General features: G+C 41.0%; 1 protein-coding gene across 3 annotated transcripts in view; it reads right to left on the minus strand.

Annotated features, from left to right (window-relative positions):
- Positions 1–9,643, minus strand: part of si:ch211-230g15.5 (polyhomeotic-like protein 3) — a 28,729-nt gene extending 19,086 nt beyond the window's left edge. The window contains exons 1-5 of one of the 3 annotated variants that reach the window (XM_034188695.1): positions 9,162–9,643; positions 7,251–7,893; positions 5,933–6,085; positions 1,231–1,341; positions 930–1,137 (exon numbers count right to left, since the gene is read on the minus strand). In XM_034188695.1, the coding sequence (XP_034044586.1) occupies positions 930–1,137; positions 1,231–1,341; positions 5,933–6,085; positions 7,251–7,871 (1,093 nt within the window). In that variant the 5' untranslated portion in view covers positions 7,872–7,893; positions 9,162–9,643. Of the gene's footprint in view, positions 1–929; positions 1,138–1,230; positions 1,342–5,932; positions 6,086–7,250; positions 7,894–9,141 lie in introns of all 3 variants that reach the window. The other 2 variants (XM_034188753.1, XM_034188827.1) reach the window with 2 other exon arrangements.
- Positions 9,644–17,599: the final 7,956 nt, after the last annotated feature.

Genomic DNA, 17,599 nt, shown 5'->3' on the forward strand with positions numbered 1-17,599 from the left:
CTTCCTCTGGGTCTGGCGCCCTCTCGTGCGTGGAGCCCGCACTCCAAGCAGGGCGCCCTCTGGTGGTAGTGGGCCAGCAGTACCTCCTCTTCAGCAGCCCACATAACATAAAGTGTTTAAAATGATCTGACTTCAACCAGCAAATCAACAATTTCATCAAGCAAAACGGGAAAATTCTCCGCACTTCTGCCAAGCACAAAAATCTGGTGCAACCATGTCTGGACAGACGTGAAGAAAAGGAGAAGTTGGTGCAACACAGAGGTGGACGCAAAAAGATTATTTATTTTATTAAGAACCTTTTTTTGCACCCACTCCTGTGGTGCACCAGCTGTTCTCCTTTTCTACAATTTCACCAACTTTTGTAAAAAAAAAAGAAAAAAAAAGAAGAAGAAGCAGGTGACACTTTTTGCTGTTTTAATAATAATAATAAAAAAAAACAATCAAGCAAACTGGTGAACATTAGCAGGTTTTTGAGTAACGTTATGAACCTGACAAATTAAACGTGAACTGACCTCATTCACGTTTTCTTCTTTAAAGCAGTTTTTTTGTTTATTTAGGAGACAAACAAATAATTTTTTAAGTACCTTGTTTTTCTCAAGAATATTTTTAATATTTTTTCCCTAAAGAATATTTTTATTGATGTTGAAACAATAAATATAAATGCAATTTTTTCTCAAGAATATTTATATTGATTTTTAAACAGTAAATATGCTTATAATTTTTTTCCCATGAATATTTTGATTGATTTTTTTTTTTAACAACAACAAGCATAAATATAATTACAAGTTATTTGTCTGAAAACATTTGATGTGTTGGATTAAATTATTGTGTACAAACTTAAAACAAAACATCACCTGGTCTGAACATACAAAAGCGCTCCACCGTGGCCCCGCCCACTGTGTGTGTTTTGTTATGCCTTTGGGACTTACTTGGAGGCGGGACGGAGAGGTGGCGGCTAGGCGTGGTCAGGGTCTCTGTTGCCGTGGTGTTCGGCTGTGGTCGCGGTCTGAGGGGGGGAAACACGGGGGCGTGAGGGCGAGAGAAGGGAGGCGGGGCTGAGGATGGGGTCTTGAGACGAAGGGAGGGGGGGATGGCGAGCGTCCCCGGGGGCGGAGGCCTCAGGGTGAGACTCTGGAGCTGGAAGGCAGAGACGGAGAGATGCACAGTTACACTTCATTAGGACGGCGGGTTCCGCGTGTGAGAACATGAACCGACTTGTTTGCTGCTCACCTGAGCGGAGGCAGCGTGAGAGGAGGGGGGAGAGGGGGAGGAGCAAGAAGAGGAGGAGCAGCAGGAGGAGGAGGAGGAAGGAGCAGGTCGCATAGCAGACGTAAGAATCAGCTGGAAAGAACAATTCAGAAACAGTGAAGAGGAAACAAACAGAGGAGAGCAGCACTGACGAATCCGTGTGACTTCTAGCCCCACCTCCAGCTATTCACTGCCATCTGCATTAAGAACCTTAAATCTGTGATCAACAGAATCCAGACCAAATGTTGTTGTGATTACTGAAGTGGAAGCGCTACATTGCACACAGTCTGACCGCTGTAACGCACTACACGGCGCCCTGATCGGATGCTGTTAACCTGAACCTGATCTGATTCACGTCACGCCGCCACACGCTTCAAAGGCTTCCAACCACTAGGGGCATCGTTTGGAGGCTTTATGGCCATAAATTGTGACTGTCGCTGTTTTCAAAATAGTGACATAACAATGACATCTCAGCGGGTTTCAAGAAAAACATTTTTACATTATTTCAGAAAAGTCCTCTAAAGTTCCTCTACTCGTCCTTGGTCCTGTGTCAGATTCCAAACTTGGTATGTGGATGAACTTCGACCCCACAATAGTTCTTAATCTGTAGCCAATCTGTGGAGCTGGGTTCAAATCCTGCTCATGGTACTTGTCTGTGTCCCTGGACAAGACAATCTGCTTTGTCCCAGTCCACCCAGCTGTCAGTGGGAACTGGCTTCAGCTGGGGAAGTGACCTACGTTGGACTGGTGTCCCTTCCAGGGGGAGCCATAGACTCTCATTTGCTTCACCCTACGGAATCCAGAGATAAGCACTAACAGGCCTCAGGGCTGATCTAGGACTTACTTATCCTACACCGATCTCCACTGAACTTGGCACCTATTTGGAGGTGGGTTCTGGAATCCCCCAGAATAGGTCTAATTTGCCGAAGGTCAGTCACTGGAGCTAAGGTCGTGTCTGTCTGCTTGTTGGTCGACTCCTTCCAGGTCCTTGGCTACTTGTCAGCAAACTTGGTATGTCGGTAAAAGTTGACCCCGAAATTGGCCTTAAAGAATTCATTTAGGAATTTGGTTTGACACTCAATTTGGACCAAATGTGATGCACACTTAGGTAGATACCAGAACTATCCTGGCAAGGTCAGCCAGAGGTCAATCATTTGGGTCAGGATCAAAGTCAAAAGGGTTAAATGTCAGCTTGCCAGAATTCATAAAACATTAGTTACAAAGGCAACTCTCGTTTTGCCCTTTAGACATTTTCATCAGTATGATTACTGCATTCAGTATACCTCAAACATGAGAAGGTTTAATTCAAAATTACATAATTTTCAACCTCCAAGTGTTCAAAGCACAAAAGTGGAAAAAACATGGCCAGGTTTGCTTCGTTGTTTTCTATGAACAACAAACGCTCGTCAACTGAAAAAAAAAAAAAAAAACAAACAAAAAAAACAAAACAGAAGACAGGAAATGATGGAAACAGCGTTATCTGTTTCATCAATAACAAGATAAAGATTTTATTATTTTGGCAGCACTGAACTGGATAATGAATAATGTTAAAACATTGTGCTGTCATGAGACAGGGGGTGGTCACATGAGTGGACAATGTGAATTTGATCTGCTCTAGTGAACCATCTAATCATCTTATTTATATATTTAACATCACAACTGCAATGCAGCTTTTTAAAAAAGCAAAATAAGTAAGGTTAGGTAGATGTCTAGCATTAGCTGATAAACACGTCCTAGCAGACGACATTATTTGCTCACAAACAAGCTCAACAGGTCCATTTTCAAGCTAGCTACGCTGGATAGCTTGGAGAAGTTAGCTATCTTGTTCGCTGTTGTTCATTCGGCTGCTCCCGGATTTGTTCGGGGTCAGATCCTGCTCTGCTTAGCTTCTGAGAACTGACGGGATCAAGGTGACACAGAGAATAATAAGTGATCACTTGCAATAAAAACATTTCTCTTGCAGTCTGTAAAAAAACACACGTTTCTGTTTCTTAAACAGCTCACTCTGGCTGCACAGAATTATATAAAATCGTACTACGTTACTGTTTCCTTCCATCAACACAAACAGTCAATCAGCACATGAAAAGCACAAAGTGTCATATTTCACCAATAATAAAATGAGTGTAAAATATCTATTCAAATTACGTAAGATGATAATTTTAGGTCTTTGACAGAATTATACTGAAATTATTGTGATTTACCACAAAATATCTGTAAGTGAATTGCTGGTGTGATGAAGCTAAGCATAGCATAGCATCGTACCTCTGCACAGGAGGCTGCATTTCCATAAATTTGTTTGCAAAATTCCAAAAAAAACAACAAAACAAAACAAAAAACACCAACTAAAATACCATATTTAATCAAATCTATTGAAAACTTTGCACAAAAACTAATAATGACTTTCTTTTCTCATTTGCTTATGTAAAATATATTTGTACGCTGTTGCCCGTTTGGTTGTGTTTTGAAATTTTGGTGCATTGACTGAGGTGTCTTTTTTATGTACATTTCTTTTGTATTGTTGTTATGAGTATATTTATATACGTATACATTATTTATTTTTTATTGTATATTATATTTATATTTACAAGCTTTGCTGCTGCCTTCACCCTATCGGCCACATGGGTTCATTGTACTTCATTCTTTTTATGATTTTTGTTTTTGTCTGTCTTGTTATTCATCTGTGTGCCAAATAAATAAATTCATTTATTCATTCATTCAATTACTCTCAGGGGATTAGCAACATTCACAGTTAAGACTTTCATTTGATTTTGCTTTAAATTGTTTTATTTGCAGCCTCTGAGCCAGAATAAACACAGACACCTCCAGAAAACTTTGTTTGCTCTGAAACACAACAGACTGAACTGATGACAAGAACTCAAACTCGAACAGGTGCAGGAACTGTTAGCCACTGTGGCTAACTGGTCACCACGTGAGAAGTCGATTAGCCGCGCAACGATTCAAAAGAAAAAATGCAGATATGCACGCGTGCACATTCAAAATCGGCAACTTCTAAATTTAATATAAAACAATATTTTTAAAAAATGACGTAGACAAAAGTGTTCTGATTTTAGTTCACGTTATACAGCGTGGAGCATTATACCGCCCCGGTTCTGTTTTATCAATTTGAACCAAACATTTCTAGACTTTATTCACAGTTGTGTTGCAGCTTTTTTTTCTTCAGTATTTTAAGAAACTGTGAGATCTGTTGAAGAATTAATCAGAATGTTTTATTTGCACATTTTCACGTGCTGAAAGTGCTCCGTGTCGCTGCGCAGGAACTCAACCAGAGCTGACGGCGAAACTACAGCACAGTTCACATGAAATTCTTTACACCAATTTTTAAGAAATTTATTGCAGCCTTCAGGTGAAAATGCCTTTGAAGTACATCAGTGATGAGTGTACTGGCTGTACTCTCTCTCTGAATTGTGTTTTTGACTCCTCCCACTCACTCCAATCAGAACGCAAACTCACAATTTCCGGCACAGGAGACGGACACTCTGACCAGTTGGCTAAAACCTGGACTCTGGAATCTGGGCCAGAGAATCCTTTGGCTGTTGGGGGAGTGAGGCCTGTTGACTACTGTTGCACAGCGCCTCCTGCTGGCCTCCGTCACATCAGCAGTCGCACTAAAATGTACTTTGTGCTCAGTGACTAAAAGTGCAGAACTGTGGTCCACTTGTTACGCATGCAGATGTTTATTCTTCACAAAATAACCATGAATAAGCATAACCCCATTAAATATGCTCAACATTCACAATGTATTTTTCCTCCTGTCCACATGGAGGCATCGTTATCTCTACCTAAGCCTATTTTTATGTAGAAGGCTCCAGTGCATGGCACAGACACCTTTCAAAAAATGATGGGTTTCAAAGTGCAGCACAAAAAAACAACAGGTCCATTAATTTATCCCAAAGAAAGAAAGAAAGAAAGGAAGGAATCTGAGTTTTTTGTCAGTCACACTGCCAGAATTGTTCTAATTATTTTTATATTTGCCACCATGGCGATTCACAGGCAAACTTCACTCGCCACATGGTGCATTTAATCGCCACGTGACGAGCGTGAGCGATCCACGTACAATACTGTTACACTGAAAGAGAAACCTGATGTACTTAATGTTGTAACTTTTGTCCAAATGCTCATTTTAGTTGTATATATTAAACTGTGCTTTTTTTCTTGTTTTTATTTGAAGAATTTCAAATTTTTTTACATTTTTTTCCCCCCTGGATCTGTGCTAGACTAGTCCGTGAGCTAGCGTGCGTGCTAACCTGATAATACGTCGCTAGCTAAATCCACCTTCTGCATCAGTCTGGTTTTTAGGGCAGTTTCATATCTTAGAAGGGCAGAATTTGATCAATTTTACCATTTTTTGATATTTGCTTTCAAGGTTGTGGTCGCAGGATGGCTTGTGATTGGCTGTTGGCACTAATTTGCATATGAAAGTTTACCAAAATGTTTACATGATGTGTGGATGAATACAGGGATGACAGAGAATTCCAAATGAATGAATCCAATTTAAATTTCACTGTGTGGTGTCAAACAAGCAGAAAACTTAGAGTCCACGTTGCCTAAAAATGCCATGTGACCTTTGACCTCAGTTTAAAGCACTCTTTTCATTTCCAAAGCAGCAGATAAAATGTTGGATGTCAGATGCAACCATGGGTCAGTGTGTGTATCTTATGTTTACCATTTGGGCTCTAAGCAGCACCTGGTCTTGGCCAGACCCTTTGAGACCTTTTCCCAGGAGCAATGCCTGCTGGGACACCCTCTGCCTGACAGGTAAGGGGTTCTGATTGGCTCGCACAAGACCAGGTGTGCCTACAGGATGAGTCTGTGATGCCTGGAACAAAGGGAGGGAGGGGGAAAGAGGGGAGGTTTAGAGTGAGGAGAAGCCAAACCATGTGTACAAACGGGCGGCAACCAAAAGAATAAATGATGCAAATTTTAGGCTTTAAAAATGCAAAACAACAACAACAACAAAAAAAACCTGCTGAAATTTGCATTAACATTTTTTTTTTGTAGCAAACCATGTTGACTTTTCCTTCCCCCTAAACATTAAATTAGATTTAGCTTCCAAACTGGACTCACAACCTGAGTAAGAAAAGCTGATTTTGCAGGTTTGATAAGACGAGGCAGAGTCTTTTGTTCCAACAATGCATACTTCATGCACCCTCTGTAAAACTGAGCATCAGCTAGTCATCACCTGGAACATTCACAAGAAACCTGGAAAAGTTCAAATTGTGGAAATAATAATGAAAATAGTATCCTGGGGTATAAACTGGACTAGCCCAGACTATACCCATGATCTAAAACCGGCTAGCTCCTTTTAACCCCAGGTATAGTCTGGGCAGGGGGATATCTTGGGCTGTCATATCTTGGGTTGGCCTTTGTCTGCCAGTTCCAAGTGATCTCAAACTGGATCCAGGATTGTCTAAGAAGGTGCAGATTTTCATCAACATGGACTGTGGTTGCAAAGAACATCTGAACCCTCTTGGTGCTGCATGGAACCTGTCTGAGGCCACTCATCCATGGCCATGGTCTGTGAAAACCTCTGATTTATAACTCACTAACTGGTGACCAGCATCTAAACTAGCTGCAGAGAACATACGAACTAAAGTCTTCTTGAACTTTGCCTTCAACTCCTGTGTTTCCACTTGAGTTCTTTGATCCTCTAGAGTCAGATCTGCAGTCATCTCTTTTTGTCTCTTTTGACTGAGAGTCAAAAGAGACAGAGAGTCAGCGATGTGCCACCTGGTGCTGACGGGCATGGAACAGATGAAAGCAAACTCACGGGAAGTTGTAACCCCAAAAACCTGCTGCAGGCCCACACAGAGGACCAGTTCTGTCCTCAGCGAGACTGCAGAGTCCCACATGCTGCATGCATGACTTGTGACACGAAAAGGAAGTTGTGGTTTCAGCACAAAGCAAACACTGAAGCTGAGAAGAAACTTTAACCCGGGTCACAGAGACGTCCTGCAACGGCGCGTGATACGTGTGCGACTTACCTGTCTGCCAGGCGGGCTGGCTGGTGTGTGAAAGGGCGTGATTGGCGCAGATATTGTCGTGGACAAGGGCCTTGTGTTGCCGTTGGCCAGGGTGGGAGTGGCGTTTGTTGGCATGGTGGTGTTGCTGTGCGTTGCAGAAGGAGTGGACAGGTGCGGCGAGGAGGCGCTGACTACAGCAGACGAGGGGCTGGAAGGAGGAAGAGGAGCTGAGGAGCTGGATGTCTGAGTGGTTGGAGATGAGGGAGGTTTAGAGATGGCTGCCGGAGAGGGAAGAATTGGGCGAGAGTACGTGCAGAGGGCCGGGGTCGCCATAGAGGTCAGTTTAGGAGGAGCTGGAATGAGAATGTGGGGTGACAGAGCACCCACCGCCGCCATCGCCTGTGACGCCTTCGGGCCTGGAGTGGCAGAGATGGAAGGAGCCGGGGTGAGAGGAGGTGGAGGGGAGGATGTGGTGGGCGTTAGCGTGGGTGCAGGAGAGTCCAGGAGCATGGGGTTGGGGGTGAGTCGTGGCGGGGTCGGGGTCTTCGGGGCAGAGGAGTCAGGTACGGTTGTCAGTGTGCTGGTTCCATTGGTGGCCTCGCTGTGTTCTGGTTGGCTCTGCTGAACCAGTTCCCGGTCCATCCTTCAAGGCTTTAGAACACTGGAGAAGATCAGAGAAACAGACAGATGATGAAATCTGAAACGATCCACTCGCAAGCTGATTGTTACGATAACATTTATATTTGCACCTTAAAGGACCGACTGCCCTTTAATATCATTTATCTTAAATCCTCAGACGGCTGGTCAAAGAGAAAAGTCATGGAGTAGCTTTAGATACGATGATTAATCATTTTCTCTGCGACTTGGCTGTTGAAAATGCCTCTAATCGCTTCCGGAATCACAGAGGGCTGTTCCAGGTGCCGCTTTTCTCTCTGTCACATGTGCGTGCTTAACGAGGTGGAGAAAGCATTTGGAGCTGTCTAAAAAGGTAATTATTTGTCATGTTTATATTGTAATGGTTTGGTAAAACAGTTGCATGTTCTTCCCTTCTTGTGTGCAGCTGTAAAAGAATGTTTATGATTGATTTAACATCTCGTTATAATCGTTCAGACGAGCTGCGCTCTGATGCGGTGTGCTGACGCGAACGCTCGCACTAACACGCTGTGTTTTTGAATTGTTTGCGTAATGTTCATGTGAAGTTCATGTAATTAATGTGTGATGGAAATTTTAAACATTACAAAATTTTCTTTGTGCACAGTTTACAATGGTTTACAATGAGTCTGAGACAAGTTTACCCTTGTGCACAGCAGAGTATATGCAAGTGTGCGAATCAATGTCGTGCAAGTGTCAGGGGGCCTTAAGGAGTATTTGTCCTGAATTTGTTGCTTCTATCACCATTTGCAGGATTGTTTGCGTTATCTGCTGCACTATTAGTGAGTTTGTTAAAAATCACAACAGTGACACCGTGAGATGGTGACAAAGTCTTCAGAAGCGCTGACATAAAATCCCCAACAGCACTAATCTGTCCCCTGCGGGTAAAATTTTGAATTTCCACAGAGAAACAGCACAGACAGAGAGGAGTTGAATTTACCTTTATTTGCACAGTGAAAGTATGTTTATGGTACAGAAGCCGTTAGACTCGGGGCGGGATCCATACAAACATACCACTTTAAATGTGAACACTTCCAAAGGGATTAAAAGTATTGTTATTGCTCGAATATACTCTCAAATTGGATTGTTTAGATCATAAAATTAAGCAATCGTATATTATCAAGGCTGGCTGGTTTAATGACAGAGACTGATTAAAATAAATAAATAATCGTGCACCATCAGACGTTAACGTGCGGTCACTTACAGACATAATAATAATAATGTTTAATTATCGGTCGGGGGGGGGTCCGGGTTCACCCACCTGCTGAGATCGTCGTGGTCCTGCAGCTGGTCCTCGTCCAGTCCATCCGACAGACGGCGACCTGTCGGTGACGCCGTGCGGGACCGTGCGCGACGGCGGCGGGGCGTGCGTGAACACGCACTTCCTCGTCTGACAGGCAGCGCGGAGGCTGAGGGGAGGTGCGCCTCACCCTCCTCCCCTCCAGACAATAATAACCTCCCTCTCCTCCCCCACCTTATCGGGCTCCACGGCAAAAAAAAAAACAAAAACGGCAAAGTTGCAGCAACGCAGCAACAGGCCCGTTTATGATACGCGCAGGCTGCGCATGTCGCACTCACACAGCCTGCACTTTTCCTGCGGGGCGCGCCGTCAATGCGGCCTCCTGGCCGTGCGCCGCGCCGTCCGTCTCCCGTTGGACCTCCGCCGGTCCACCTGCCGGGTCTGCGGCAGGAATCAGCAGCGCTCGCGGCACCGTGTTGCGGCTGCGAGGGGCCTGGTCGGTCCGCTGACGATGGAAGGTTTTTCTGAAGGCGTCAGAGGCGAGACAGCACCACTCAGCGCCTGGGAGGACTCACAGCACGTAATAACGCGCTTATTACCACAGACTGTGTGGTTATTACCGCTGCTGTGACGCCACCTTTAATAAATATGTGCACATGTAAAGAACAATAAAATTAATTATTCATAATAATATTAATAATAACCTATATAGCACTTTGTCCAAAATCAGTTTGAATAACGATTTAAATTACAAATAAATCACAGAAGACAAAGAACAACACATTCATATGAATAACCGTCAGTGTGTGTATAACAACCAGGGCTGTAACAGTATACAAATAATGAATGTTTATGAATACAATGTGAAGGAATATTTTCATGAGTTAAAACATGGTATGTAATAACGCAGTTATTACCACAGACTGTGCGGTTATTGCCTGTGTTGTGATGCCACCAATTATTGTGGAGTATTCACAGTGCTGCAATAACTAAGTGCAAATTTAATGAATAATAACATTAATTAAATAATTACAACAACAATAATAATGATAATAGTAATTTATATCCTCTTGGATATAAGCAAATATGTAGGACTGCTTTTTTGCATTTGCACAATATCTCTAAAATTAGAAAGGTCTTGTCTCAGAGTGATGCTGAAAAACTAATTCATGCATTTATTTCCTCTAGGCTGGACTATTGTACAACCCCTGGCAAAAATTACGGAATCACCGGCCTCAGAGGATGTTCATTCAGTTGTTTAATTTTGTAGAAAAAAAGCAGATCACAGACATGACACAAAACTAAAGTCATTTCAAATGGCAACTTTCTGGCTTTAAGAAACACTAAAAGAAATCAGGAAAAAAAAATTGTGGCAGTCAGTAACGGTTACTTTTTTAGACCAAGCAGGGGGAAGAAAATATGGACTCACTCAATTCTGAGGAAAAAATTATGGAATCACCCTGTAAATTTTCATCCCCAAAACTAACACCTGCATCAATTCAGATCTGCTCGTTAGTCTGCATCTAAAAAGGAGTGATCACACCTTGGAGAGCTGTTGCACCAAGTGGACTGACATGAATCATGGCTCCAACATGAGAGATGTCAATTGAAACAAAGGAGAGGATTATCAACTCTTAAAAGAGGGTAAATCATCATGCAATGTTGCAAAAGATGTTGGTTGTTCACAGTCAGCTGTGTCTAAACTCTGGACCAAATACAAACAACATGGGAAGGTTGTTAAAGGCAAACATACTGGTAGACCAAGGAAGACATCAAAGCGTCAAGACAGAAAACTTAAAGCAATATGTCTCAAAAATCGAAATGCACAACAAAACAAATGAGGAACGAATGGGAGGAAACTGGAGTCAACGTCTGTGACCGAACTGTAAGAAACCGCCTAAAGGAAATGGGATTTACATACAGAAAAGCTAAACAAAGCCATCATTAACACCTAAACAGAAAAAAACAACATTACAATGGGCAAAGGGAAGCAATTGTAGACTGTGGATGACTGGATGAAAGTCATATTCAGTGATGAATCTCGAATCTGCATTGGGCAAGATGATGATGCTGGAACTTTTGTTTGGTGCCGTTCCAATGAGATTTATAAAGATGACTGCCTGAAAAGAACATGTAAATTTCCACAGTCATTGATGATATGGGGCTGCATGTCAGGTAAAGGCACTGGGGAGATGGCTGTCATTACATCATCAATAAACGCACAAGTTTACGTGATAATTTGGACACTTTCTTATCCCATCAATTTGAAAGGATGTTTGGGGATGATGAAATCATTTTCAAGATGATAATGCATCTTGCCATAGAGCAAAAACTGTGAAAACATTCCTTGCAAAAAGACACATAGGTCAATGTCATGGCCTGCAAATAGTCCGGATCTTAATCCAATTGAAAATCTTTGGTGGAAGTTGAAGAAAATGGTCCATGACAAGGCTCCAACCTGCAAAGCTGATCTGGAAACAGCAATAAGAGAAAGTTGGAGCCAGATTGATGAAGAGTACTGTTTGTCACTCATTAAGTCCAGCCTCAGAGACTGCAAGCTGTTATAAAAGCCAGAGGTGGTGCAACAAATACTAGTGATGTGTTGGAGCATTCTTTGTTTTTCATGATTCCATAATTTTTCCTCAGAATTGAGTGATTCCATAATTTTTTTTCCTTCTGCTTGGTCTAAAAAGTTAACCGTTACTGACTGCCACAATTTTTTTTTCCTGATTTCTTATAGTGTTTCTTAAAGCCAGAAAGTTGCCATTTGAAATGACTTTAGTTTTGTGTCATGTCTGTGATCTGCTTTTTTTCTACAAAATTAAACAACTGAATGAACATCCTCCGAGGCCGGTGATTCCATAATTTTTGCCAGGGGTTGTAATTCATTATTATCAGGTTGTCCTAAACGTTCCCTAAAAAGCCTTCAGTTAATTCAAAATGCTGCAGCTAGAGTACTGACGGGGACTAGAAGGAGAGAGCATATCTCACCCATATTGGCCTCTCTTCATTGGCTTCCTGTTAATTCTAGAATACAATTTAAAATTCTTCTTCTTACTTATAAGGTTTTGAATAATCAGGTCCCATTTTATCTTAGGGACCTCATAGTACCATATCACCCCAATAGAGTGCTTCGCTCTCAGACTGCAGGCTTACTTGTAGTTCCTAGGGTTTGTAAGAGTAGAATGGGAGGCAGAGCCTTCAGCTTTCAGGCTCCTCTCCTGTGGAACCAGCTCCCAATTCGGATCAGGGAGACAGACACCCTCTCTACTTTTAAGATTAGGCTTAAAACTTTCCTTTTTGCTAAAGCTTATAGTTAGGGCTGGATCAGGTGACCCTGAACCATCCCTAGTTATGCTGCTATAGACTTAGACTGCTGGGGGTTCCCATGATGCACTGAGTGTTTCTTTCTCTTTTTGCTCTGTATGCACCACTCTGCATTTAATCATTAGTGATTGATCTCTGCTCCCCTCCACAGCATGTCTTTTTCCTGGTTCTCTCCCTCAGCCCCAACCAGTCCCAGCAGAAGACTGCCCCTCCCTGAGCCTGGTTCTGCTGGAGGTTTCTTCCTGTTAAAAGGGAGTTTTTCCTTCCCACTGTCGCCAAGTGCTTGCTCACAGGGGGTCGTTTTGACCGTTGGGGTTTTTCTGTAATTATTGTATGGCCTTGCCTTACAATATAAGCACCTTGGGGCAACTGTTTGTTGTGATTTGGCGCTATATAAAAAATTGATTGATTGATTGACTCATCTTCAACCTAATTAAGGGTCATGGGGGCTTGAGCCTATTCCAGCAACAGGGGTGTGAGTGGGTTCACCCTGGACAGGACACCAGTCTGTCACAGGGCCACATACAGACAAACAAACACATTCACACCTATGGACAATTTAAAGTTTCCAGCCAGTTCACCCAACCTGCATGTCTTTGGATGTGGGAGGAAGCTGGAGCACCCAGAGGGAACCCACACAAACACAGGGAGAACATGCAAACTCCACACAGAAGGACACAGGTGGGAATTGACCCCATGACCTTTTTACTGTGAGGCAACAGTGTGACCACTAACCATCATGCTGCGGTCTTGAATTCATTCATTAAATTTCAATACCTTTTTACTCCAATCAAGGGTCTTGGGGCTGGAGTCTATCCCAGCAGTCACAGGGTGATCGGCGCAGTACACCTGGACATTTTCTTTAAAAAGTCCTGGAAAATTCAGCTACAATTTGCCAAAGGCCATCTGAGATGCAAGCCTAGATTTGACGTTTTATTGAAAGAAAACCCTCCTCTATACCACTTAATCATGAAGCTGTTTAACTGGGGATACAAAATTGTGCACTGTGCACAATTTCTCCAATCACACCCACAGAAGCCTATGACTTCTTCTGGGTTGTCCTGGGTGTCTTGGTGGCTTTCCTCACTGTTCTCCTTCTTTCACAGTCACTCCGGTTTTGTCTACTCCATGAAGATTTACCGTAGAGTGTCATACTGTTTGTATTTCTTCTTTATTGATGTCAATAAAATCTAAGACATATTCAGTGACTTGGAAATGTTCATGTATCCATCCCCTGACTTGTCTGAAGAAAACTGGCAATAAAACTAATTATTTACAGGTATTATGCCAAAGTGTTCTGTTACTTATGCAACTCATTATCCTGGCTTTTATAATTTTAATTCATTTATATCAAGTTGTAGAGATTTGTTTTCAGTTTGAGTTTAAGTGAGATTGTTTTAGATATTTTTTGTCTTTTTTTTATATTTGTATTTGCAATGGCATAAACAAATTAAAATATGTGTCATGAGTGCTGAAAGGATCCCAGCTTGCAATCATTCCTTGCAGTCACTGGAACTTTCCCCAGAGTCAGTCGTAGTACCATCTCATGCATCACCCTCCTTGGGGCCCTGCAACCACACACAGCACCCCCCCCCCCCCCCCCCCCCCCACACACACACACACACTAAACCAACAAGGGGCATAGCCACTGGGAAATGAACCTAGGTGAGCTAAGGAGAGATTGTTGTTGTGGTTATTGACATATACATTTGCAGATATAAGTTTACATACATATTAGTGGAATAAACTTTCAAACTCAGTTTTATCCACCTGCACGTATACTATGTATATTTTAAGTCACTTAGAATGTCAACTTTACTTCCTCATAAAACTATTTCAAAATAATCATTACAAGATAGGTTTTATTGAATTTAGGATCGCCACAAGTCAGGCTCCTCCATCATCTCAAAAAAATTCATGGTACCAAAAATAACTGTATTGTCTAATACAGAAAAATATGAGGCACTTGGAACTGTATAAGCAAAGGTCACGGTCAAAGAATTTGATTTTCAACATGATTTTGACTAAATGTTGTACACACAAGGTAGATTCCAGAATTTTTGTGGCAAGTTCAATTTCAATTTCCTTTTCCAGACATGATGGTATCATCAATATTGATGAAAAATGGCCCAAAACATAGCAAATGTCATTATTACATTCCATTTTAGGATAACAATACATTTATAAATATAGAGTTTTATAATCTGCATATTAAATATGCATTAACACTTTGTTAGACTGTAGTCACAACAACTACTACAACATCCTGACTGTAAGACTTGGAGGTGGCAGCATCATTCTCTGCATCCAGCCCACTCAAGGCTTGTGGGAGTCGAACAGATTCTGCAGCCTGCAGAAAAACCTAAATCAGTCAGACAGAGTCCTGGCACCTGAGATCTGTTTAAAAAGTCTGCTACCTCTAGTCTCTGGAGCTCAACTGAGCACGTGCACGAATAAAATCGCACTTAATTATATGGCCGCGTTTTCTTATGTCATTCTTTGCATCTCCACCAGGGGGCGGCATCTTTCTTTTAGCGGTGAAGGATCGCAAGGTGGAATGGTGCTGCTGAGTTCAGAAAAATGTGTCTAGTTCATTTGCATGAAGACGAAGAATTTAAAAAAAATGCAAGGATAATTTACTTTAAATAAAAACACAACAAAGACGAAATATGTCAGGTTTCAAATAAAAAAACACAAAAAATCCCTTCATGAAGCATGATTACTAATTTCTAATTCCCATTTTTCTATATTTGTCATTTACTTCTCTCAGATTTGTATATTATTTTCTGATAAAGACAAACAGAGTAAATATAAAATTATTAAATATAAATGACTTTTTAATTTCAATTTAATTTGTTTAAGTCATCAGACAAGAAAATAATTATCTTGTTTCTTCTACAAGACAAATAATAGGAGGAGATGGATGATCTCCTCCGATGGAGATGGATGTTTTATGATCTTTCCTGTTTTTTGTTTGTTTGTTTATTTGTACTAAAAAAAAAAACTTTTTCAAAGCAGTTTGTGGATGTTTGGAGCTGAAGCTGAAGCTCGAGTCAGAAAACAGTTGATTTATGATTTACCTCGACTTATTTACTTGTATCTCTTTTTAACATTAAAAATTACTTTTAAAACACAAATATAAACAATACAGGCTAATAAAACAAATAGAACATAATAGAACACAGAACAATGTCTCGAGGTGTGCAAACAGATAAAGGCATTAAAATAAAAAGCTTACATACGGTGTACATAAGACAAGATTAGAAATTAAATTCTCTTAATTAATGTTTGGGTTTTAACAGCTTTTTTGTCTAGTGCAGTGTTTTCAAAGTCTCCAAATATGATTTCAAATAAGCCAAGAAAACAATGAAATTGGGTTTTTGATTAAAAAAATAGCTCGTGTGTATATGAAATTTGGCTAAAAATAATAATAAGGTTGATCAGATATGTTTTTTAGCAGGGGTTTCGTCATTAACATATCCGAATAACACAAATTCCACTTTAAATTGAAGATAAATGCCCAACTTCCTGTTTAAAAAGAGAGAAATATCGTTCCAAAAGGTATTACAAAAAGTACAATCAAAGACATTTAAAAATTACTTTGAATCTCAAAGAACTCACTTTGTAACGTCACAAATATTTATACAGCCCCCCAACATCCATCAGGTAAAAAAATATCCAGTGTCTTTTATCACCTGATTGGGTTATTGATTTAAATGGTAATTTTTCATGATGTAAATTGTGATATTGGTTTTGTCATAAACAAACAGGAAGTTACATATCAAACTCGTGCCTCCTCATATTTCAAACGTCACTGACTGAATCAGATAAATGCGCATGCGTGTCAGGCAGCCATATTTCTTTGTAATCATTTTACACGTCATTTTATGACGCACATGCTGCGTTCACTGACTGTCACAAACTTTGTCATTTTGTTCTTATGACCTGTGCCTTAATGTAAGTAAGTCCCTTCGGCTGCTCCCTTGTTTGCACTCGGGGTCGCCACAGCAAATCCAAGGTGGATCTGCATGTTCAACTGGCACAGGTTTTACACCGGATGCCCTTCCTGACGCAACTCCACATTACATGGAGAAATGTGGCAGGGGTGGGATTTGAACCCAGAACCTTCTGCATTGAAACCAAGCGCATTAACCACTTGGCTTGTGCCTTAATGTACCATGTGGAATTAATGCATAAACTGTTTATTACAGTTATTAAACGCCAATTATTTTATTACATCATGTCCTTGGCTGATGTAATAAAATCATTGCTGTTTATTTATTTGTCTGTCTTAGACAGATAGACTCCTTCAAATTTTGGAGGTGATCCAGATCTGGATTCTGGATCACGAATTCACTTTATACGATTAATTAATTTAATTTTATTACTTATACTCGTATAGGGTTTGAAGGATTACGTCAAAACTACTTCACGGATTATCCACTAATTTTCACCACAGATTGATATTAGGTGGCCATGGAAGACTCCACTGAATTTTGAAGGTGATCCGGATCTGGATTCTGGATCAGGATTTCAATTTGTACACTTCACTTTGTCAGATTTTGAGGATTACATCAAAACCCACTTAATGGATTTTCATCAAATTTTCACCACACTTTGGTGTTGGGCATCGGGAGACTCCATTCAGTTTTGGAGGTGATCTGGATCCGGCTCTAGATTCTGGATTAAGATTTCACTTTGTAGAGTTTTAAGGATTATGCCAAAACTACTTCTCGGATACAACATCACAATGTAAAACTCAGATCAGGAAGACACTATTTTGTTTCAGCTTGTGAATTAAATATCAGATTGCAACATCTTGATCAGTCGAACTGTTCTGGATCTGTATGCAGTTATTGCATTGTGTTGAGGAATCCGGATCCAGAGTCCGGGTCACGATATCGACGTATCTTTTATTTTGAGTCCTCGTCAACTCAAAAAAATCTCGGATTGCTCTCGTTAAAAAAATAATCTGTGACCAAAACTTGGCTTTATTTTGCAGACCGCCATTGTCTTTGTCAGCATGTTTCATGGTCATTGTCACAATTTTCTGTGTCAAACCCTTAATTTATGGGAGAATAATAGGGGGCATAAACACTGCCACTGGAAATGAAGTCTGAGACGTATTCAGTGACTTGGAAATATTCATGTG

This window comes from Thalassophryne amazonica, chromosome 1 (assembly GCF_902500255.1).
Source record: "Thalassophryne amazonica chromosome 1, fThaAma1.1, whole genome shotgun sequence".
Taxonomy (NCBI): domain Eukaryota; kingdom Metazoa; phylum Chordata; class Actinopteri; order Batrachoidiformes; family Batrachoididae; genus Thalassophryne; species Thalassophryne amazonica.